The 25,329-nt window shown below is 38.4% G+C and overlaps 1 protein-coding gene across 1 annotated transcript in view; it reads right to left on the minus strand.

The window, feature by feature from the left end:
* Positions 1-280: 280 nt before the first annotated feature.
* The window catches only part of LOC130437299 (ALK tyrosine kinase receptor), a 63,263-nt gene continuing 38,214 nt past the window's right edge, over positions 281-25,329 (minus strand). The window contains exons 8-21 of the mRNA XM_056768602.1: positions 17,523-17,693; positions 17,315-17,413; positions 16,177-16,332; positions 14,621-14,734; positions 13,191-13,377; positions 11,503-11,593; positions 10,932-10,996; positions 10,694-10,823; positions 10,256-10,353; positions 9,350-9,442; positions 4,251-4,352; positions 3,889-4,023; positions 3,481-3,571; positions 281-3,145 (exon numbers count right to left, since the gene is read on the minus strand). Coding sequence (XP_056624580.1) covers positions 2,189-3,145; positions 3,481-3,571; positions 3,889-4,023; positions 4,251-4,352; positions 9,350-9,442; positions 10,256-10,353; positions 10,694-10,823; positions 10,932-10,996; positions 11,503-11,593; positions 13,191-13,377; positions 14,621-14,734; positions 16,177-16,332; positions 17,315-17,413; positions 17,523-17,693 — 2,489 coding nt within the window. The 3' untranslated portion in view covers positions 281-2,188. The remainder of the gene's footprint in view (positions 3,146-3,480; positions 3,572-3,888; positions 4,024-4,250; positions 4,353-9,349; positions 9,443-10,255; positions 10,354-10,693; positions 10,824-10,931; positions 10,997-11,502; positions 11,594-13,190; positions 13,378-14,620; positions 14,735-16,176; positions 16,333-17,314; positions 17,414-17,522; positions 17,694-25,329) is intronic.

The raw sequence follows: 25,329 nt of genomic DNA on the forward strand, positions 1-25,329 counted from the left end.
GCTATATAGCACTATTTTTTTTGAGTTTACATTTTACTACATACATGAATTTCATCATTTATTTTAAGTTTAGGTCTAAGACAAAGATATTAAATAAGTAATTTATTAATTTCTTAGGTCTCGTTATTGAATGTCAACTTACAGAGATTGCAGATACATGAGACGGTAAGATTTTACAACATTTTTACAAGTGTGGTCACTTGTAAAAGGAAAAAAGGAAAAAGGAATTAAAAAGGGAAAAAATCTTCATACATCACAACTGACTTTTTATTCTCCCAAATCCATATCAGGCAGTTTTCAAACCTCAGACCAGCTGTATCAAAACATACATAAATGTACTATTTATGACATCCGAAAAACATTAATGCAAACAAAAAGCCACCCTCTGCAATTTTGTTGTTTTAACAAGTGTTACATAATGTAGAAAATAATATTTTAAACATACTTTTTTATAATTCTTTGATATTACCAATATCACCTTCGTAACAAAGAAAGATAAGGATGAAATAGGATACTTTTTACAATAAGACCACTAGTGACAAAAATACTAGACTTTCTTGGTGATTGAAAAATATTCCACAAATATTCCTTCATCAATTACAGCATTTCTTTTTCATAGTAAATTAAACAGTACAAAGAAATTTGTTTGATATAGCAGCTTGAGAGAAATGAGAAGAAAGATTTATGTCTAACATTGACTGTCAAAAAAATTAAAGGGGAAATGGATGCTTTTTTATGCTTTAAATAATTCCTCTACACAAAGAAACAATAACAAAGAGAGATGGATAGGTAATAATGTTCCTAGCAAACAGGTTTAAGGAAGTTATATACACAAAAAATCACTTTAAATCCAAATGCCAAACAGAAAAAATAGTACCTTACTTTCCAAAGTGAAATTTTGAAATTTCCTCTTACACAGCCAACACCAAAAGTTCATACAGCAAAGTCAAGAGTCTCATATCACTCATATCAACATTCCACAATGCTTTAATCTACGAAGCAAAGTGTCCAGCTATGATGAAACATGGTTGTGTGGAACTTTATCAGTGACACTGAGCGTTCAAACAACTTTGAACCGATTTGCTAATGCTTTCGAAACATAGTATGGTATGGTGTATCATTCTTGGTTGGTGCAGATGTGGAAATGAAAACAAAATCAGTGAAAGATTGAGCTAATGTAAATAAACTGACTTTGACACAGCAACAAAGGTTTCTCTGTTGACAAATAGCTGAATCATCAAGAGTTTCTTGGTCAACAAGCTTACCAAAAAAGCCATGCTGATCGGACTACCTAAAATTTGCTGCAAAATCAGCTTTTATCAGCCTGGCTTAGGATGGTCTTTGTCGCATGTAGCCTATATTTGACAAATCAATTTCTTTCTAATCTCAGATTAAATATATCACCTACTTGCATTTCACACATTTCTGTGCTCTTCCTGCTTTTTTCAAATAAAATGCTTCTACAGATGTTTTCATGTGAAGGTCAAAGCAGTGCATGATACCTGTGGTAAGAGTAGCATTGAAGAGTCCTGTGAAAAGGGACTTAACCCATTGCCATGCTTTTGAATAGAAACATGTAGCAACTGGCAATCTGCAGAAAAAGCCACCAACTCACTAAAACACCAGTTCGTTGCTCACACATACTGTAAACCATTACAGACTATTTTTATTCATTATGTTTGATAGATGAAAACTGAGGCAGTTTAAAAGCGAACCAAGTCTGAGATTGAACAAAATGATACATAATGAATGGGACAGTTTGCTTTCTGAAGCGCACCCATTAATAATTTACATAACCTCCAAATAATAAATTAACAAATGAATAAATAAACAAGCAGGCAAGCAAACATCAACAAACCCGTTTTTATTTAAATTTTTTCTCCCCAATTTTGAAAAAATATCATATAATATAGTTTGTGTGAGGGCTAAATATTTTTTTTGTCTCTCAAGCTTTCAGTTGTGGGCTTCAGAAGAACAGCAGTCTTATTTCTGTATGCAAACAACTATCAATCATTCTTTTTCAGTGACTGTGAACTGAAGAGTTTCTTTGAGCTTACAGTATATAACCTTTTCATTCAGTCCTGTCTTTATGGTAAAGCACAATGTAAAAAAGCACAGAGGGTGGATGTAGCCGGACAGCACAGTGTTTTGCAGAGTGGGCACTGACAGAGAGAGAGAGCGTGCACAGTCACAGCACAGTAGCATTGTGCCCTTCCATTTTTGGAAGTCTGGAGTCCTGCACCGTTCCCATGGTAACCAAAAGTGGGCGGCTGTCCTCAGGCCCACTAGCCCGAGCTAAAGAGATGGGCCTCTGCTGCCCAGAATGGGGAGGTGGCTGGGGCCCCGGCATGGGCTCCAGGGGCAGGCCTTGCTCCTGATAGCCATAACCGATGTTGCCGCAAGGGAAGCGACGAAGTCTGTAGAGAGGGACTGGAGCTAGGGTGGCTGAATCCAGCAGTAATGGTGCCGGGGCAGGTGGGGGTGGAGGAGGTAAAAGCGGCCGACACATGCCTTGTTGCTGCAGCTGCTGTTGTTGATGTTGGAGTTGCTGTTGGTACTGTTGCTGTTTGTGCTGTTGCTGCAGGTTCAGGGCTTCTGCTACTGTCACAGTCCGGCCTGCTTGTTCCTGACCTTCACCTGGGATCCGTGGGCCGCTCGTCTGCCTATGCACCTGAGCCTGCTGCCTCTTCTGTTGCTGCTGGAGGAACCATGATCCATAAGTGGGATTCCACAGGTTGGTGGGCTTCCCATTATGGCTCTCCTTTTCTGAAGAGTTGGCCTGCATGAAAGCTAGGTTCACATGGCCCCCATCCTGGGCGGAAAGGGAAGTTATAGAAGAAGGTTTGGCAGCAGCTATGGGGGCAGTAGTTACTGGGGGGTGTGGGTGGTGATGGGTGTGGGTTTGAGATGAGGGAAGAGGTTCGCATTTGTTATCAGAGGATTGACTGCTCATAAGCAAGGAATCTCCTTCTCTTTTAGCCTGCTCGGTGTTGGTGGCAGTAGCAGATGATGGATCCTCTGCACCCTGAGGGTTTACAAGCAAGGAGGGGGCAGAGGGGTCTTCGGGACGCATGGGTACCCGCTCCTCTTCCTCAGGGATGGGGCCATACTCAACAGGCAAAGGCACATTCACCACATCCGGATCCTTGGGACGGAGAGGTTGAAAAAGCATTAGCTATAAAAAACAATCTAACTTTTCAGTACAGGGTATGTTAAATTGATGAATATGTTGCTTCCTGGAATGGGTTTCCCGAATCCTTCGTATCACTACGTAATTATTAAGAATATATCACTACAACTCTTAAGGTATAACTTTAAATATAGAGTTAAGAGGGTTTTGGGAAACCCAGCCCTGTTCAATAATCACAATAGATGTGGAAAATGAAGTTGTGCTGCATTTTGGTATCGACTGTGCTCTGCTGTGAACTGAATATTTTAGAAAAATAGTATGGAAAATAATGCAACTTTAGGATGTTTTACCTGTAGACAATAGTCAATCCTCTCTAGAATAGTTGAGAAGTTTGGTCTGTCTTCTGGTTGATGCTGCCAATTTTGTGTCATTATCCGGTACCTATTTTATAAACAAAATAATAATAATAATTCCTATTATTTTTACTTTTCTATTTTTTTGTGTTTTAATTGCTAGCTTTTATTGTTGCATGCGCACACATTAATATCAAAGAGAAAAGCCTTTAATACATTTACCTCAATTTTTTATATTATTACAATTTAAAAAATTTATTCAAAGCTCCTCCTATTTCTTGTTATTCTTTGAGAAGAGAAAAATCTCACAGCTCTCAAAAGTTCCATCATCAAACATCATATTATTTTTCTTGTTATGTGGAGTGCATCATGCATAAATGCATTTGAGCATAAGAGCTCACTTACACTGGCCCGGGGCAGTTCTTGGGTGGATCCATTCGGCCTCCATTAGTCACAAACTCCAGCACCTCCTGATTACTGCGACTCGGGTAAGGCATGTAGCCCAGCGAGAAGATTTCCCAAAGCAAAACTCCAAATGACCTAAAAAAGCAGAGAGAGAGAGAGAGAGAAAGAGAGAGAAAGTGAGAGAGTGATACAACGAGATCAAAGCATAATAGAAAAGAAAGAAATTGTGAAAAATAGCAGGGGCTCTTATAACATATGTCAGAACATGTCTTTACAGTAAATCAGATTAAAATAACATCTGACAGAACATATGTTTACTGTAAATCGGATTAAAACAACTATCTTTACTTTACAACACTCACCATGTATCTGTTTTTGAGGTAAAGATTCCCTCCATAAAAGCCTCAGGGGGCATCCATTTTACCGGCAGCATAGCACGGCCTCCTTTCCTGTAATAGCTGGCCCTGTAAAAATGCACACAAGCCCAGATACAAACAAACTGAGATAAAAAAAAAATTAATAAATGCCCAGAGTAGACAGAATAGAAGAGAGACTTATTAACTCCATTTGCAGAAAAAACGAAAGAAACGGCAAGCATATTAAAGAACCAGAAAAGTAAGGGAACAACAACAAAGAGAAACGTATGTCATTGTCAGTAAAGCAAAGACGAATAGGAAAAGAGGGGAGATTCGTATAATTGTTCACCTGTTTTCAGAACCCTTAAATATAGAGCTGAGAAATTAAATTGAAGTTGAATAAATAACGTAATTATTTCAAATAAACACATTTAATCGTGCCATGAACTGTAGCATGTTAAAAAATTAAGCTCTGAACATGAATTCTGAATTGATGATAGAAGTCTGAAGCCAGTCTAAAATGCCAATAAACTGACATTGATCCAAATCCTATTGTTAGAAAAATAAACTTGGTTAAATAATTGTTAATTCAAATATATATATGAAATTGAACTGCCTACTGAGCGTTTGTATTTTCTATCATGAAGATACAGTATTTTTGCTACTAAAAATCTATACATTACAGTGATTTTACCACAAATTGTTCTGTATCAGATCACTACAGCTTATTTCATTAAAGCAATACATCCAAACTTGAGGTAAATTTTATTTAATGTTAAACATGGCCAAACTGCTGATTTAAAAAAGGGAAAAGGCAACATTATAAGTATCTCAAAATTACTGAACTAAAAGGACCTTTATGTCCACTTCGGTTTTGCTAAACCAAAAACACTTTTAAAAGTGTTCAAGAGAGAAGTTCACTCTATAGTTTATGGAAAGTGACTGACATAGATCATTTGCTCATGTACTGCCTAATTTGCATGCTTTACTCATGGCAGAAAATATGCAGAGGCTAAGTAAATTACCCAAGATGATTTAAATGAAACCTGCTCTATAGATCTGGGTATTCAATCGTATGCTTACTAGGTCATGATACAATTGGGCACAATGTGATTTATGCAATGTCAGGATCCATGTTTTTGGATCGACATCCAGTTGGTCTTGGAAAAATATGATTTAAAACTTTACTGTTAAAATGGCTTATTATAATAACCTAATAAAGAAATAAATACTTAAAACAAATCAATAAATATGTAATATGTAATATGTGATATGGGTTGTTTTTGTTTCTATTTGACCCTCTGTAATGAAGCAGGTCTACTGCTACTGGAAAAACGCAAGTGAGAAGATCTTAACATGTGAAAATGTATCCTGATAAAAATGTTGTTAAATTTTCTTTATGTCTCATAATACATAGTAAAGCCATGAGAAGTATTAAGCTGATGTTTTGGAGCTACTGAAAATCACCAGTCAGAACATGTGGGAAAATACAGTCTGCATATATGAAACATTTCCGGGCATCTTATCTGAGGAGAGATAGCTACAGTGTGTCTGAGACTGTTTTTTTCATTCAGAGCTGATTTTATCACAATTTAGAACCAATATCTGACCCTCTGATGACAGCAGCAGCAATGGGGATACAGAAACAACGGTGTCCTGTTTATTCTCTCTTTTTTTTGCAAGGTTGCGAAAGCAATAATCTCAGGAGCGTATTATGCTGAGCATTTATCACAAAAACAAAATGAGAGAGACTGAAGCACAATATATATTGCCCACTATCTCCCAAACAAAGGCATTTGCACTTTTGACAGAATCTTGATGCTGCTGGTCTTATCTGGCTTTGGTTTTATTTAAACCAGTGTGCGGCCTTCAGGGATACGGGCAGCTAGGTTTGCTCTGCCACGAGAGAACGCATCTCGCATACCAACATTACACTCATGTTCTCAGCAGTCCCTCTCATGCGAATTGATCCCACAAGGCAGGACTCAAGGGAAACTAACACTGAAACCCTTTGAAGAATGAAATCAAGAAGATCATAGAAAAGCTTTGTATTGCTATACCGCCTGTCAGGTCCCTGGTGGGATGGTTTGCTGCCACATGCGATAAAAATGGAGGAAGAAACATGAGGCAGGGGATACCAAGTTTGTGATGGTAAAGACACAAAGTTAATTTCTAACTCAGTGTGCGAAATAAATCAAAACATTTCTTCAGCCATGCATGCTCAGGCTTGTGTTAAAGTACAGTCAGTTTTGGTGAATAGTTTATGTGAGAGTGACAATGGCAAAAGTAAACCACAAGATGTGCCAATCTACATCTTTTAAAATATAATTATCGGGTTACCTGAACACCTAGTCAACCCGATGGCCTTTAGAAATGTGTATACTGTTATGTTTATGGACTTGAACATAGGGTAGTTTTTGACCTTAGTTGTCAATATAAGCTTGATATATTTGTCTGTGGACACCCAGCAAACTGAAGCTAAAGGTGACTCTGGAACAAAATGAAGCCTGTGCTCCAAGTAAGATTAAATCAGCATCACCAGTTCCACTCTCTGAAATCTGCAAGAAATTTCATCTCTAAATTTGTCCCCTTCAAAACATGGCAGCTAAAACACATATAAATGACCAGCTACTGTATAAACAATTTATAAACAGCTGTAACAAAGATCAATAAGCTTGTTGTTGGACCATCCTCATTCATACGTAGTGACAAAATATACATATATTTTTTTACAAATACTCCAAAAACCATATCAAACAGAGTCAATGGTCATCTCGCATCTCAAACACATCATGGTCTCTCAGAAAAATAACTTGCACATAAATATTCACGAAAACATCAAAGTACTGTATCTTCCGCCACCGCCCCCAGTTCTGTTTTCCCCGCAGCTCAGAACTCAGTTCCTGTCTGCAAAGCTCAGCGGGAAATTGTTAGAAAAAATCTACATCAGCAATTAGAGTACACTTTTACACCAATGCCCTGAGGGAGTACAACAAGGTTTTGCCTTTCCCGGGTTAATAATACCTTGCTTTCGCCATCTAAGAGAGCCATTTTCAGACACACAGTCCTACAGTGTCTGCGAGGCAGTCTACCTTACATCTCTGTACCTTTCATTTCATCACAGCAGTGCTGCCATTGCATGCAAGGAATAATGTTATAGATAGATTCACACTAGGTAGGCCTAAGCTGTTTATTGCTATAAATACAGCCTCCACAAATAGCTTCTCAAGACAGGAAGATTGTTAGTTGCTTTAGAAACACCACATAGCCCGATTAAGCATTCAGATATGCTACACATCATCCTTTCATTTGAGGTTTATATTGAACATATTTCACTATTTTAACAATGTATACTGCAAATAATAATAGTGCATTTGCATGCTTAGGTAAGCAACTGCCATCCAGTTTTGATCTTAAAAAATTATAAATATTTTTTATCATTGTTAATGTAGAATGAAAATACATCATTAGCCTATTAATCATTTCATTTTTGTTGTTTATTAACAATATATTAAAGTGATAATTTACCCAAAAATGAAAATTGTGTCATGATTTATTCATCATCTTGTCATTTGAAACCTGTATGACTTACTTTTTTCAGAAAATACAATTTCCATTTTTGGATAAATTGTCCCTTTAGCATTCAGTCTGATCAAATAATATTAAACACAAAATTATTGCTGATATGTTATCCAGTTACACAGATATTGCAACCTGATCTCATGAGAATTCGTAACTATGTGATGAAGTGGCTTATTTGTATGAATTTGTGATTCGAACTTATGATTACTAGGAATAAAAGCAATACTGTGAAGCCCTGCCTCTAAAGTTAATGTCACTGGTGCAAAAGCAAATAGTAATAAAAAGGACACGTGAGATCGTACAAATTCATTCGAATTAGCCAAAATTAGCCACATCGTAAAATAGTTATGTTTTTGCCATGAGATTGTGTTGGATATTGATATTGTATTGAAAGATAGAGGTCTCTTTATAGGAGATAAAGAAATGGAAATGTTTGCATTTTCCAACCAATATTTTGATTACAAATTATTACACCAGCAACAATTTGAATAAAGTGAACATTTCTAGATCTCTTCATATTTGGAACGTGACTTTTATTCTTCATTGACAGCAAGCTCTCGAGTTGGAATGGAGTACACAATTTAGTGCTGAACCTGATGATCCATGTTATCTCAGCATGATTTGAGAGCATTCCAAGAAGCGTGCTCTTTACTTTGAAGGAAGCAAAGAAAATGGATCTCTTAAATTACAATAGTAAGGTATTACATGGACTACAAATCTATACAGAAATGCAAAAACAGGAATACAAACATAAACTGGTTCTGTGTAGATTATAAAGCATACCGATATTCACAAAGGCAAACATAGTTTTTTCATTAATTTTCAATAATTCATTTGGAAAACGCTTTTATAGAAAGCAACTTACATTACATTATCCTACACATTTGGTTCTAAGTATTTGCAGTCCCCTGGGATCAAACCCACATCCTTGGCGTTGTTCACGCCATGCTCTTAACACTGAGCTGCAGGAAAGCTAAACTTACTCAAACTAAAACCCATCACACTTTTTACGGTCTCAACGGTTTTTACATTGAGAGGAATGTTACTACACCAAACAGCCATGGTCACATGAAAGAGAAACACGCTGGGAAAACTATTCACCAGAATTACTCTAGAAGAAACTCGTAAATAATATGGAAGTGTAAATCTACTCTGAATGAACACTTATTAAATTAGGTGGCTTGACTTGTGTTTAAAATGAGAAATGTATTGATAATAAAAGCCGTAATAGGGTTTCATAATAAGATATGCCTTCATTTGTCCTCACCTAAAATGTCGTTAAAAAAAATCCCAAAGCAGCCTTTTCCACTTTATGACCAATTGAATTTTAAGATAAAGGCAAAGATAGATAGATATCATGTTTTCCAATATGAGCCAGACATCTTTACTTTCTATGAGGTGGTGCTTGAATGTTAATTATAAAAATAAATATATGTGTTTTCTTCTGTGTCCGGTTGGGGAATTTTAAGGTGAAATATGAACAAGCGCACATTACTGAGCTTGTAGTAAGCAAACTTGCATACCTGTAGATGTCTCTTGCCATCCCAAAGTCCCCAATCTTAGCCACCCTCCCTGGACCTTTGCAGGTCAGAAGACAATTCCTTGCTGCAATATCCCTGTTAATAAAAACAAGAACAAAATATTATTAGACACGATGAAACTAAAACATGTTTACTTCTGCATTTACTTCAGTACAGATAGAAACATGATTTAATTGAAGATTAATCTGCTTGTGCATTGTGACAATTTAAACCAATTTAACAGAAAATTGTGAAAGGGTATCAAACACATATTAGTCTTGCCTAATACAGCTATGGACGATCCATAATCTTGGCAAAACTAGCAGAGTTGTCTGAAATCATCTGATTGGCTGTAGTTAAACAGTTATAGAATGATGCAGTAAATGAGTGAATATGAGAATGAGCAAAATGTATTAGTTCTGAGGCAGATTAAGTAGCCATGGTGACAGACAAATGTGTGATTTTGCAAACATCATTCATGTCTTTGTTCCAAAAGTCACATGAGTCCTGCACATTTTTGCTGCATTAAAAAAAATCAGCGAAAGGGCGAACTGACCTTAAAGAAACTTTTCTTACAAAAAGCCAAAGCTGTACATAAAGTCCCTTGCAACAAACTGTTTGAGAAACTTCCAAATTAAAACCACAGATGGGTACATGTCTCAGTGTGCCTGTTCTACAGCTGGATTGATGACCAGGCTGTTCATCTAGCATAAATGAGCTCTAAGTGGACTAATTTTTCATGTCATTCTAGATGGGAGTGTCAACAGGAAGGAGAACTCCCATAGCAGGGAAGAGAGGGCCGCAAGAGTTGATGAGTACTGCATTTACGTTGACTTCAGAAGAAATCAAGCCATCCATCTGTTATGAGCTGTAAAATGCATTGATGTGTTGGGGTGACAGTAATTATACCTGTGGATGAACTGGTTCTCTTCTAAGTACTGGCAGCCACGGGCTATGTCTCTGGCTATGTTGAGAAGGTCCACCATTGTAAGACTGGAAGGATGCTCCTGGAAATTATGAGAACATTAAAAAAGATCTGAAAGCTGAAAATAATGGTGTCTTGGCATGACTTTTAGCATGAAGTTCAACTATATGCTATTGTAATCTGAAATGTTGATAATTCACTTTTAGCAGGTATACTATTGTATACTGTTATATGCATTTTAAATAATCATTATTTTCTCTTATGAGAAAATGAACCAATAATAATAATCAACTTTGTGTTTTCATAGGATATTTACCAACAAAGATAAATTTCAATCTTTAATCCAGTTTAGTATATATGATTAGAATATGTGCAATCTGCTATAAAAGATGGTACAATTGTGTGAGTGAATGTGTTCTTACTAGTCTGGGTCTAGTTTCTCTCAGAAAGCTCTTAAGATCTCCTCCAGCCATCAGTTCCAGCAGAATAAAGCGAGGCAGAGCCTGAAGACTCACCCCAATACAACGCACAATGTTCTGGTGACTAAACTTGCTGTTAGAGAGAAATAACCTTTAAGTAACAGATGTGAGTTCGACCTTGTGGCCATACATAGCTTTTTTATGTAAACATAAGCAAATTTATTTATTTATTTATTTGTACCTGATTATAAGAGCTTCCATGAGAAAGTCTAGTTCGTCCTGCTCAGAGCACACCTCGGGAAGTGTCTAAGAACGACATTATCATTAGCTTTTAAACTCTACTTATTTTTTTTAACATATGTAGGCTCATTTAATGGCATGCTGTAACTTTGGTCTGACTGAATTCCCAAAAGATAGATAAGTACTTGGATTTCTAGACTGTGTTCCTGTGTAGCTCAGTTGGTAGAGCATATTCTAACAATGCAAGGTTGTGGGTTCAATCCCAGGGAACACACGTTGATTAAAACAAAGACATGTATAGACTAAATGAACTGTAAATTGATTTGTATAAAAGCGTCTGAAAAATGTAAGTACTACAGTACTGGAATACATATAAGGTGTACTTTAGATTTTTTTGTACTGGCAGTTAACCTACGAACAAACATGTTTCTCAGGTTTGTGAGAGTTATTCAAATTTAGGTTAGCCCCAAGCAATGAACGGGATATTGTACTGTTTAAAAAAATATTCTGACCTCTTATTTAAGTCATTGTCTTAATTTAAAACATTTCTCATGTTTATATGCAGATCTTACCTTGACAGCCACCTGCATAGGGCTGGGCTCTCCTGGTATCCCAACAGCATGTCCTTCATAGACTTCCCCAAAAGCACCATGACCTAAACCTCTACAAACAAACACATGTACATTACAAAACATTATTAATAATTTTGCCATAGCCTACATTTTAAATACAGTCAAAACCCAAAATTATTCAGACAACAGATATATTTTTTACTAGTGGGTGCAGGACACTGTAGTACTTTTCTTCCCCATTTATTCTGGACTACCAGTGGAATTGCTAATAATTTTGGACCAAATTATTCAGACACTTTGATTTGACATTTTTATTTAATTGTCAATGCGGCCTTTTTACGCCACATACAGCAAAATTAAGCAATGCCTGGTAAATGGTCGCCCTTAATTGGTTTTATCTAACTGACCTTTGCGTGGGGTTTGATTGACAGGTGACCGTACCAGTAATAACGCCGATATTATTCGCCCTGTTGCTTGTCACCATTTTGTCCGACAATTTAACGGGCTGCACATTATGCGCTTTTAAAAAAGTCCCTCGCGATTGTTGTAGACTTCACACTGGACAAACATGATCCCAGCTAAAAGTCATGTCACTGTGGAATCTTAATTGTCATACTGTAATAACGTCTTAAAAACAGACTACTATAAGAAGATTTATGTAGAGTTTTACCACATAGATTTTCATATGAACTGCGATGAAGGATTGCATCTCATTAAAAATGCAAGACTTTTATCGGAGGTAAAATTGGATCTTTATGGTGTTAGAAACCAATGCCGCTATCCAGACGTTATGTTGCTACAGCAAGCATAGTACGTTAGGCTAAAGCTTCAATCTTTATTGTGTCTACTTTATTCGTAGCCGCTTTTCACATCCTGAATAAAGACTTTGTTATTGCTTTTGGTTGAAAGAACATGCCATTTTTTCCCAGAAATTATTATTTTACTTTAGTGCAGTGGGAGTACTTTGACTGATGTCGGACATAGCAAAAGGAGTAGGACTTTGCGAAGGGTCGACTGCGTACTTAATTTTAACAGCAGACAGCTATTCAACCGTTATATACCTTTCTATCAAAGTTATCTGACATTATCAAGATAATTTTGTTCTGACACAGTTTAACTCTGAGTTCTTGTCATATTTTATTACCATTTTCTAAACTATAGCGAATAAACTGTGATAATGTGAGAAATGTTGAAGTTTGACTGTATATACATGCATATTAGATCACATTATATAACATTATAGGCCAGTCAAATTACTTTGTTATCCTTAAAGTATTTCTAGATTAAAACATACTTTCATAATTAAATTATTATATTACATTTTAATTATAATAATTATTTTAGATGCAATTTCTATTCCTACATTTTAATTAAGAGGCTACATATTTTATTTATATATTTTACTATAAATTCATCTGAAAAATCGCAGAGCAATACACATTCAACAAATTTCCTTATAAAACATATGAGTCTTGATGTTGAACAAATTTCTTCATTTGTTTACTACCCCATGTACGCCATGTTTATCTTACCCAGTGCTTTCCCTTGACAATAAACCACAGTTCAGTGGCTGTATGGATGGTTTGATAAAATGTTCAGTATTTGATACAGCCTATAGGTCCCCAAAAACCCATGGGGGGCCTGCTGTAGATTGACTGAACCATAGCAAGTTGGCACTGGCTACTAACCTGGTCAGAGATATGTTGCGCCGTGGAACCTCCTTTAAATCATTGACAGAGGCAGTCTTTCCGCCAAAGCAATAATTGGGATTGTAGTCTGTCATAATGGTGGAAGCCCGTAGTTTGCTGAGTTTACAGTCAGGACTCTGTAGCTCCAGCTGAATAGACTGCAGCTCAGTGTGTTTACGCCGGTACACTGAAGGATAATCAGCACAGCAAGACATTTTTCCAGTTAGCTACAATGGTGTTGCCATAACGGGATTGGTGGCATTTTTATAATTGAATTTTCAGTGTTGGAGTAACAAGATAGCAGATTGACAAACATATTTCATATGGTAAAAACTACTTGCAAACCCACTGGGGACATTTTTATTGCAAACGAGTTGATATCAATGTGGCCAGATCTAAAATGTCAGATTCACAAACTATAACAATCACATAAACATGCATGAGTTTGGTGGGCCTGACCCAAGCAGTAAACACATTTGTGTGGACTGTGGATGTGATTTATTCATAAAGTGGTAAATCGAAAAGGCTTGTCAGATTCTAGTTAACAGCTCATTTATCACACGCCTATTCAATTCATCAGTTGGAGGCTGTTACTATGCATAGATGGACAGATGATGTGTAAGACTGTGATGGTTTACTGTGTGCATGTTTCTGCATGTGAACCTGAGGTAATGCCTCATGCAAAAAAGAGTCACCTGCATTAAATGACAAATTTTGTGAATGTCTTGAGCATTTCTAAGATTAGCATTCAACAGAACACAAGACACCATTTAACATATAAAAGAGACCCAAATGATTTGCATGCTATTTATGTATTTTGACTGCGAAAAACAGGTTTGCTGCCATAAAAATAAGGCTTATACTGATTGCAAAGGGATCATTGAATCATCAAAAATGGATCAGTCAGGGTAATAAATGAATCACCGCTGCAAAGAACATGTAGGCTAGGATGAAGGTCAAGAATGTTCTTAAATGTTAGTTTACTTCTCAAAACCTGTCTTCAGATGATTTAATGTAACGACTGAATATTGATTAATGACTATAGATTTATAGTGCTTTTGCATCCACATTGACGCCTACATGTGATGCTTACTTATGTATCCAGTCCAAGTTCATTTTAATTTAATAGAAAAGAGCAACCACGACAGTTTGATCAATTATGATTGACTAAAAATATGAAACTTCAGTTGGCTTAACTTAAAAAGAATGCTGTGACGTGGAGCATAATGGTCAGTGATGCATATATGTTACAGAGTGCACAACGGTTGTTCTTTCCTGTGGTCTGTTAAAACCATTTAAGTTTCTTCAACACCCACAGAAGCTCAAAATATCTTCCATAAATTACTTGGCTAAAATATTATGTTTTAGTTTAAGACTTTTGGCAACCGTGAAACCATGTTGATTAAAATAATTTGACATGCTCCACTCACTGATCATGACGCCAGACACAGCCAGGAGCAAGGCGGCAATGAGTGCAGAGGTCCCCACAGACAGGCCCAGTGCCAGATGAGAGAGAGATGGCTGGGCGGGCAACATAGACACATCTACACAAACACACACAAATGGATACAGCTCAGATGAATCAATTATATCTCAATTTGGGCTGAAAGTACAAGTACAAAATAAATATGAACCATTCTCTGAAAATCCAGTTTATGTAATTTTTTTGTGATTTTATGATCATAAAATCTTCTTACTTAATGTAAAGAACATTATGTGAAAATATAAACTTGATATATTGATTGAGTAAGGCCATGTCAGTAATTGAAATCATTGTGAAATCAATGGGTAAAATGTACTTTGATTATCTCTTATCTTGATTAGCTTGTTATCTCATAATTAGATGTTGAGACTGTAGCCTGGACTGGGTTACAATTATTATAACCGAGTATCATATAAGCATCATCTTATATGTAATATAAAGTGGTATGTTTGGCATTACAATTCAAAGGCTTCAAAATTAGGGTTTTAAAGTGAACATCTAGACAAAAGTGTTGTTTAAAAAGGTAGATCTTATTAAAGCAAAATAATTTGTTTGTTGCTTTTACTCTTTCTGTTAGCTCTGAGGCCATATTGTGTGTTCTTGAAGTTTAAAAAAACTTAACATTAGATTTAAGCTTTTACACTTGCACTCAGGTACATATTCATATTATTGTTTTATAAAATGCTGACTAAGAATCCATGCTTTCTCTTATGACCCCAGCCATAGGTAAATTGTACTGTTCAGAGGTTGCTCTTTCATAGCTCAGGAGATCTGATGGAGTTCTCCGTTGGGGTTCATTTAAGTATTAACTTAATCTCAGCTGTTTCTCCAAAAATATCTTAGGATAAATAAAAAAAACAGAAAAAATAAGACAATTGTTCAAATGCATTAAGACTACGGAGGTGTAAAATAAATGTAGATTGTACAGTAACATAATCTAGATGAATGGAAATTTGTTAATGTCTCAGATCATTTATATCTAGGACAAATAATGAGATTTTAAAGAGATCTCCTCTGTGTTTTTGCCTCCCTTTTCCGCATAGCAACATTAAGTAGCAAACCAAGCATCACTATTGTGACAGAAAACATAAAAGTTGCTTACAAAACAAACAACCAAAATAAGTAAATAATAAAAAATTAGAACATTCTATCTCAACAAAGGAAAAGCGGCATTTTATTAGGTCGCCACCTTCAGGGTTAACATTTGATTAATCCAGAATTAATATAAACAGAAAAGCAAATATATAACTACATATTCTTTAATACTGTACCATTAGCAAAAGTAAAACGTATGCTATTTTTTTTCCCAGAAACAGTTCACAGTGTCGACCTCAGTCACAAATGCTATTTTATAAATTGAAGAAAATTGACTTCATAAAGGTTAGTGCTGCACTTGAGAAATAACTTCATCATTCTGAAAACATTTTTTTAAGACTTTCATTTAAGCATTTTATGAGACAGTCATTCTTCTGATGGTGGTAAAGTGTATTTTGATGAACTGACCCGTATAATTAATACACGACACTCTGTCTGGGGCTAGAGTGAGCTCTTCATCGCAGTAACAAACTGTGCCATCAAAGGTCTCGTGGCAATCTCCAGATTCACAGTGACTGCAGTTTTGTACTGGGTTGATGATAACTTCACCAGCGCCCTCCATGCCTGGAAACAACAATTTGGTATCATAGGTATAAAATGGTGGAGCTCATAATGATTAGATGATGGTTTGATCAATGCAAGACTGAGTCATCACCTCCCACCATTTTTCCCCCAAGCATGCCACCAAACCCCAGGTTACTAGTGGAATTGGAAAAGTAATCTGTGATCCCCTTTGGTAAAGAAAAAAACTTCTTGACTGACCAATCCTGCTTTACAAGATACACTCTTAATAATAAATGTGCTACAAAATTTTCTTCACAGCAATGGAATAAAATACCCATGTTTGGTTCCCCAAATAATCATTCAGTAAAAAGGTTCTTTAAAGAACCATTCTTTATTACCTTTTCATGGGTTAAAAACTCTTTCCACTTCAAAGATCCTTTTGTAAAATAAAAAAGTTTGTCAGACAAAAATGCTTCTTCTAAAGTATTGTGTCATATAGCACCTTGATTTGTATGGGTGTAGAGTAAAAAAATAGGATTATTATAAACATAGAATAGGAAATGTTTTTTATTTGAACCACCTGATGGAAGTTCTAGTACATGCGGCATATGAGTCATTTTATCCTTGGAAACACACTACAATAATCTATAATAATCTACCACTTCTATACTACCACCATTCAGAAGTTTTGTATTGCCCATTTAAAATAAAGACCAAAAGTACAATCAAGGAGGTTCTCCCTATCCTGTTAAGTGGCATCCCAATTCGCATTCACTCACAGTGCTCTTCACTTGTGTACTTTGCTGGTGATTGGTACATTTGGGATTTTTTTTGCATCAATTCCAAGACAAGGAACATCAGACTTATGTTATGCAAGGAATAATAGCCCAAAATAACATTAATACATACTGTCTGGACATCTCCAATTTCATTAATGTCCCATGATTGTGGGATGCAATATTTTTATGTTTCATGCTACACAGTTTGGATAGAATTGTAGGCAGACTCTCTCAGACTCATTGTTAAGACTTCATCGTTTCACCTTTAAGTGGCTCTAGATACATCTCTCCATCAGGGCTTATGAAAGATGTTCCATCATCTCCATCCTTTCTGGGATCATTATCTGGTGATGCACTGCCCCCTATAGCCATGGAGGAAAGGAAAGAAAATGTTACACACCATTACAGAATCCAAATGTAGCATTTTGTTTTTTAAAGCAATTTAATATAAAAACCGGTATGTGGTCTAACCTCTGTATCCTCCACCTCCTCCTCCAGCTGTGCAGGCCCCTCCACCGCCACCAAAACCCCCTCGAGTCTTCCAGCCCAAAAGTTGACAGGGCTCTCCGCCCTGAGCTCCCAGGATGAGAGGCCTACCACCTTGAGCAACAGGGGCACTGTCATTCCAGCCTCCACCACCCCCTGTGAAGACAAACGCTTTATTTAGGCACACTATTTCAAATACAACCCAGGATTGGAACGTTTTAAACGTTCTAAACATTGCAGTAAAAGGACAATGTGCTGCCAACACACCCCACGCAATAGAGAAGCACAGTGTTGGCCAACACTACTGATGCATGTATATGTTCCTATTGGTGACAAAAACCTATATATTATTTTAGTATTTTGATTTGTAAAAAAACACATAATTAGTATATTCCTTGTGATCGAATGAATATGCACAAATTAAATGTTATGATTTTGTCATCACTTACAAATTGTGATTGAATTGGTCTGAAACCAGAACACACAATTTACTCTTTAATAATCATACATGTTAATTATTTCAATTATTTTAACATTTAACATAATATTAACAAGTCTTTCGTATATTGGTAGCTCTTGAATGGTTTCTTAGCAGCACATGTTTTGCTGGTAAAATATGTAGAGCTATCCAGTCATGACAGTTATAACCACAATGCTATCTCAGAGAAAGAAAAAGTACAGAAACATATTCAGCGGCATTAGCCTTTAATGAAATTTATGTGAAATATAGAGAAGAGTTGGAGTAAAATATGTCTTATGCATCTCTGCAATACAGAGACATGCATTATTTTTGGACATCTTCATTTATTTACGTCAAAGAGACAACTGAGCCATATGAATTCCATTGCCGACCACTAATGTGTTGGGCTTAGATGACCAAATGAGGCAGAACAGAAAGTACATTAAATGTGCATCAAAAGTTGTACAAGTAGGTCATGCAAACTGCGGCCTTCATGTTGCATAGGCCAAAAAAAGATGAAAAAAGGTTGAACAGAAGGAGATGTGATGGTTTTGCGTTGGGCTGGATCCCAGCAGCAGTAAATCGAGCACAATGGGGGAGCTGTCCTTTGAAAACAGTGCTTCTGATAGAACCCATACTGAGAGCTCAGTGGGAGACATCCAGGGCACCCACAATACATGCACACACACATAGAGGCACACATGTCTTTGATTGCTTATGTTATTATTATACTATTGCCATGTTCCCATCAGATGGCAAAAAGCCTACGTGTGCATTCATTTCTTTGTAAAATAATCTATACAGCGAGAAAACAAAAATCCACATTTACACGCCAACACACAAATGCACACAATAAATTCTCTTTCAAAGGCAATTCGCTATAATATGTGGAAAGTATTTATATCAAAAGTAAAATCCAATCTTGCACTATACATGGTGGATGTTTAAATCTGTTCTGAAACACTATTTTAAAAGCTAGATTAAAAATCAATCAATGAATGCAAACACTGTCTAGAGGCAAACATCTTGGGAAAACTGCATGCATTTCATTTCATGGAAGAAACCCTTACACTGGTGTTCTAAGACCACTCGACTGAGTTCCTTGGAGAACCCCCGGTTAAAAATTTAGTAAATTGTTTAATAGTGAGTGGTATCGTTATTAATGATGCTTTTATAAGACTTCTCCGCTTTTCGCACCGTCTACTAAAGTTAGGATTTTAAATGTTCTGCCAATTTATCTGATGAAGTTCTACAGTGTGAATTAACACGATTTGGAATGGTTGTTAGTCCTTTTAAAACTATCTCGCTTGGCTGTAAACATCCTCCATGGAAACATGTTGCATCCTTGCACTTTAAATTTTATTTAAGATCATAATACAGAGGAACCTCATTTACAGTCCTCAAGCTCATTGTCTAAATTGATAAAACATTTTAAACTTTTAGATGTGTGGAGAATTAAATTCTAATGATAGACAGTATACATGAGTTAAAACCTTTAACAACAGGGTCAGTGTAGGCCGCTTGGACAGATTTTATGTGTCAAAATGTTTTAATAATCGAGTAACAAATTGCTGTATTTTTCCAATAGGATTTTGAGATCACAATTTTATCTCTATGACAATTGTTATGTCTGAGTTGGCCAAGAAGTCTCCACTTTGGCATTCCAATGTTAAGTTGCTGCAGGATGCTGTCTTTTTTGATCATTTTAATTTTGGGAGGAACATTGGAGAGAGGAGAAAGGTAGTTTTGAAAATTTAAAGCAGTGGTTGGATATAGGGAAAATTCAAATAAAAATGTTGTTTCAGTGGTATACGGTCTATTTCAGTAATAGAGTAAAAATGTGATTGAGACGCTTGGAAAACAAATTAACTTAATAGCATCACAGTTGATGGATACATATAACCCTACTTTATATAATAATTTAAAAGAAAAGAAGAGAGAATTGAGTCTGGTTTTGAATGAGAGGGTGAAAGGAGCTCTGTTCAGGTCTCGTTTCCTATCTTTGGCAGAGATGGACACTCTAACTTAATTTTTTAAACTTGGAAAGTAGAGTTGCTCAACAGAGATAGATGCATTGTCTTAAGCTTCCTGATGGGAGGGTGACCTCTAATGCTTTGGAAATGAGGAAACATGCGGTGGATTTTTACTCTAATCTGTATGCTGCAGAGAACTGTGATAATGATTGTATGATGCAGCTTATTCAAGATCTTTTTCAGTTGCATGGTGACTCTAAATTTACCTTAGATGCAGATATAACATTGAAAAAGAACTTACTGCTGCTGTTGGAAACCTTAATATACGATGATCATAGATTAAGCCGATTTAAGAGTTTCTGGAGTTGTATAGGCAAGGACCTTTTGATTTATTTTGTCCTTTCAATATGCTTTTTAACTTTATTGCCAAAAAAAGGGGATCTATCTCTTTTATAGAATTGGCGTCCTGTTACGCTTCTTACAACTGAACATAAAATCTTTTCAAAATGTTTGTCAAACAGACTAAAAAAGGATTTAGAGCTGATTGTACAAAAGGACCAACCGTCCTGTGTTCCTAAGAGGTCTATTATGGAGAATTTATTTTTGGTACAAGATGTTTTGGATATATCTAAAGTTTTTAATATTAATGTTGGTTTAGTCTCATTGGACCAAGAGAAAACTTTTAATAGTGTTGATCTTTTTACTGTGCCAAAAAGTTTTTGGTTTTGGTGACACTTTTGTAATAATGGTACAATTGTTATATACTAATGCTGCTTGTGTAGTTAAGGTATGGGTTGGTTTGAATCAACCTTTTCCTATATTAAGAGGGATAAGGTAGTGCTGTCCAATATCTGGTCAATTGTACAGTTCAGCGATTGCACCAATACTTCCTAAACTTCAAAAGAATTTGTCAGGTAAAATATGTCCTTTTGTCTCGAAAATATGACTTTCTGTCTATGCTGACGATATTACAGTCTTTGTTAACCATAATGTAGATATTATGATGGAGATTAGGCTTTTTGAAGTTCTGAATTGTTATGATAGAGCTTCATCAGCCAAAGTAAATTGGAACAAAAGTGAAGCTCTTTGGGCGGGTCAGGGGCATTAAGAAAAACTTCCTCAATTACCATGTGATCATATGTGAAGTAAAGAAGGAACCAACATGTTGGGAAATTTTGGGGGGTCTGACACTTTTTAAAAGTTAAATTGGGAGGGTACAGTAGAAAAGGTGTGCACAAAGTTGTCAAGATGGATTTTTTTGTTACCTCAGCTGCCTTAAAGGGGAAGAATTTTAGAGACCAATAATTCGTCTGCTTCTACTTTTGCATAACGGTGCTACAACCACCTGCAGGATTTATAGAAGAAATTCAAAGAAAGCTTGTGAGTTTTTTTTGGAGTTCCTTATGTGTTTCCCTCATTAAAGATAAAAATTGCTATGGGGAGTGGGAAGGTGATGAAAAGTGTATTCTGTCATTAAAAATCCCTCAGTTGGATGAGTTTTAGGAATTAAGAAGGAAAACTCTTTATAGGCCTATTTCCTGTGTTAAGTCATCCAATGGTCATATTTTGAGAGGAGTTCCAGAAACTAGATGGACTTGGTTTTTAGGAACTAATTCTTCCCCTAGAGGCTGCTGGCGGTCCCTGCACAAACGACCAATTGTTGTTCTGAAGTTGAAATAGTTTTTCATTTATTTGTACAATATTCTCGCTTTAACAAACTCTTCTTTCTCTTCAATCTATTCTCAATGGTTTATGGCAATTGGTGAAGCTTTCTCTTCAGAAATAATAAAGATGATGATTTGTGATTGCTTTTAAGGGAAAAAAACTACAACATTAAAAAACCGGGTAACACTGTTTATATATATTATTTGTATGTTTTAAAAAAAAAATGTATTTTGAAGGGTCTTTTATGTGATTGAAAATATTGTGTCTAAATAAAGGTGCTTTCAAACTCAACGCTCACACACTCGGTCACTTAAACTGTGTTTCGATCTATGCCACAGCTCAAAATGCTGGTTGATAAAGTCGTTTTACTCATGTCCATGAGATAACGTTAAAGTGTATAATATCATTGATGCATTTGCTGGACGAATACATTCAAGGACTTTTATTACTATAATAATCAGAATCTATAAAATATGTATATTTAATGATGATTATTATACGAATTTTCCTTCAAGTTAAACTAATTCCCTGACTGAAATTAATGTTTTAAATAACTAATTACAATGATTTGTCTTGATAGATCTGGTGGAGAACATCTTGGTTATGTCTGTAACCTCAGTTCCCTGATGGAGGGAACGAGACGTTGTGTCGAGAACGACAGATAGGGTTCGCCCTTGAGAACCAATCAACTCTGACTACTATAGAAAAGGCCAATGAAATTTGGCGAATGAAATTTGCATGCCGGTCTCCACCCCCGGATGTCTGGTATAAAAGGAAGCCGGCGTGCAGCATTCATTTACCTCTTGTTCTGAAGAAGCTGAAAGCCTCTCATGACTGCAGCAGAATACGATACGTGTTTGTGGCATAAGGGACACAACCTCTCATTTCCTCCATCAGGGAACTGAGGTAACAGACGTAACCAAGACGTTCCCTTTCTGTCGGTCTCTCGACGTTGTGTCAAGAATGACAGATGGGGTTACCTATGGAAAACGCCACAACGCTGTATGGTGTCACAATCTCTAGCGAAGCGACGGTAACAGGCCTGGGCGTGTCATCTCGAAGCTTTCGCAAAACTGTAACCTTCCAGTGTGGTGGTCGGGGGTTCCAGAGTTTTCTTGGAGAAAGATGGGTACAGCCCTGATCGGTAACCTTTCACAGACGGAGGCCTTAGCTCTCTACTGGCGAGAGGCTGTCCGGCTCGGGTTTACACCGGGTAAGCGCAACTTCCTTAATTAGGGATGCGCTGCAGAGGTCACCTCCTACCTGTGGGGAGGAATACAGTGGACATAGGTATGGTCTGGTCCGTGGAGGAGAACTCATGGAACATGCGGGCTGAGTAGTTAACCACGGGGTGGAGGTCCACCTGGGGAAGATCATGGGTTACCAGGAGTGGGAACCATTTCATGAGGATACATCGGACGGAACAGCCCACAGAGGGGGTGTTACAAACGTCCGGTAGCACAAGATCCGGTTAGAGCTATCTGTGATAGTTCATATGATGTCCTGGCCTAAGGAGGAGGGCTGCTCTGCCCAGCCAACCCCCAGGTGGTGCTTGCTTAGTGATGGATGGAATTCCTGTTCTTAACCAGTGTTTGGGTAAGAAGGAAGGTTGGTGAGATACCTGTTCTTAGCCATATGTTTGGGTAAGAAGAGGGGTATAGAGCACACTGACCCAACCTACTGGAGGGTGGAAAGGTGCTTTCGCAGGCATACCCCCCCTCGGGCAATGGTGGTGTTGCGGGAGGCAAACAGGTTTACCTGGGCCTACCCGAACAGCATCAAAATGAGCTGGACTGCGCGGGGGTCGAGTCGCCACTATCGGCGAGGCGTATACTGACGAGAAAGCGCGTCGGCTGTCTGGTTCAGTTTGTCCGGGATATGTGTGGCCCGCAGGGAACGGGTCACCTGTTGACTCCACCGGAGGAGGCGTCAAGCAAGTCGTGTTAGCTGCCGTGAGCGTACGCCACCCTGACGATTTGATGTACGCCACAGCTGTAGTGCTGTCCTCGGACCAGCACGTGCTTGTCCTGAACGAGAGGCCGCAGCCTGCTCAGTGCAAGTAGCACAGCCCACAGATCTTGGCAATTGATATGCCAGCGCAGGCAGGGGTTCGTCCAATGCCCCGCTACTGCGTGCTCATTACACACTGCACCGCGCCCCTGCAGGGAGGCGTCTGTCGTCACCACGACTTGCCTCGTAACCTGCCCAGAGGGACCTTAGTCGGTCAAAGGGTCATGGAAGACCAGGGGGTTGTGGTGCGTCGGCAGCAGGGCGTCATCACCATGCGCCTGCTGCCGTTGTGCCACGCTCTCTTCGGAACTTGACTCTGAAGCCAGTGTTGGAGCGGTCTCATGTGCATCAACCCGAGGGGTATTACCCCCGCGAGGACGCCATGTGTCCCAGGAGCCTCTGAATTTTTTCAGGGGGACCGCTGTTTGCCTTTAGTGTTCCAGGCAGTTCAACACAAACTGGGCTCGTACTGCGGACAGTCTCACCAACATGGTGACAGAGTTGAGTTCCATACCGAGAAAGAGGATGCTCTGCACTGGGGAGAGCTAGCCCTTCTCTCGGTTGACCTGTAGTCCCAAACGATCTAGGTGCCGGAGCACAAGGTCCTTTTGTGTACATAACAGATCTCGCGAGTGTGCCAAGATAAGCCAGTCGTTGAGATAGTTTAGTAGCCGCACATCTTCCTCCCCTCAGGGAGATAGGGCGGCTTCCACGATCTTCGTGAAGACCGTGGGGACAGGTACAGATCCAAAGGTAGAAAAGATCGATTGTCACGAAACCAATCCTGACACCTGATGGATGTCATGATGCGCTTCTTGCAGCGGCTGCAACCAACTGAACATCTAGGTTTTGAGGGACGAACTCGATGCCTGTTTCGCCAAAAGGGTGGTGACCTCTTCCCGAAGTACGGAGGTGTCCCTGCCTCTGACAGAGGGAGAGAGGATGCCCCGAAACTTGGGAGTGTCTCTGGCGAACTGGATCGAGTAACCAAGACGGACCGCCCTTATTAGCCACCGAGACAGTTTGGGCAGCTCTCGAGCTCCCAGGGACTGTGACAGGGGGACCAAGGGGACGGTCTGCTTCACCATTCCCACCGGGGGTGGTTCGTCGGGTGGCGGAGCCAACCATATGTCGCGGGGGGTCCCCGGAGGGTAGGTTGGCGCTGCCTTTTTGCCTGCCTGGTCGGTTTGAGAGTGGTGGCAGCTGTCGTGTGTGTGTACGACCCTACGCCTCGCCAGGGCAGTCCAGTGGAGTGTGCGATCGGCTGCAAGTACACCCGGGGAGAATGGAAAAACTCTGTGAGTAAGTGGGCTCCAGGCCCTGAAAAGGGTCCGGCTTTGATGACGAGGCAGGAGCCTGGGGGGACAGAAACCAGAGCCAATGTCGAAGGGGTCCTGGGCTGCCAGGAAGCAGATGACACGCGAGATCTCGGAGGCCTCTAGGCGGCCAAGTCGCGGCACGGTAAAATGTGGCTAATTGCCACTTTCTGCTTCTTCACCATCAAAAACTGCTGAGTGCAGTCCTCGACGGTGTTACCAAAAACCCACTGTGCGAGACGGGTGCATCAAGAAAGTGGACTTTCTCAGTGTCACTCATCTGCGCAAGGTAAAGCGGGGGGTGTCTCTCCTGGACCACTACCGTGGACATCGTCCGACCGAGGGCCCGTGCCGCCACCTTGGTCGCC

The sequence above is a fragment of the Triplophysa dalaica genome, chromosome 15 (assembly GCF_015846415.1).
Source record: "Triplophysa dalaica isolate WHDGS20190420 chromosome 15, ASM1584641v1, whole genome shotgun sequence".
Classification (NCBI taxonomy): domain Eukaryota; kingdom Metazoa; phylum Chordata; class Actinopteri; order Cypriniformes; family Nemacheilidae; genus Triplophysa; species Triplophysa dalaica.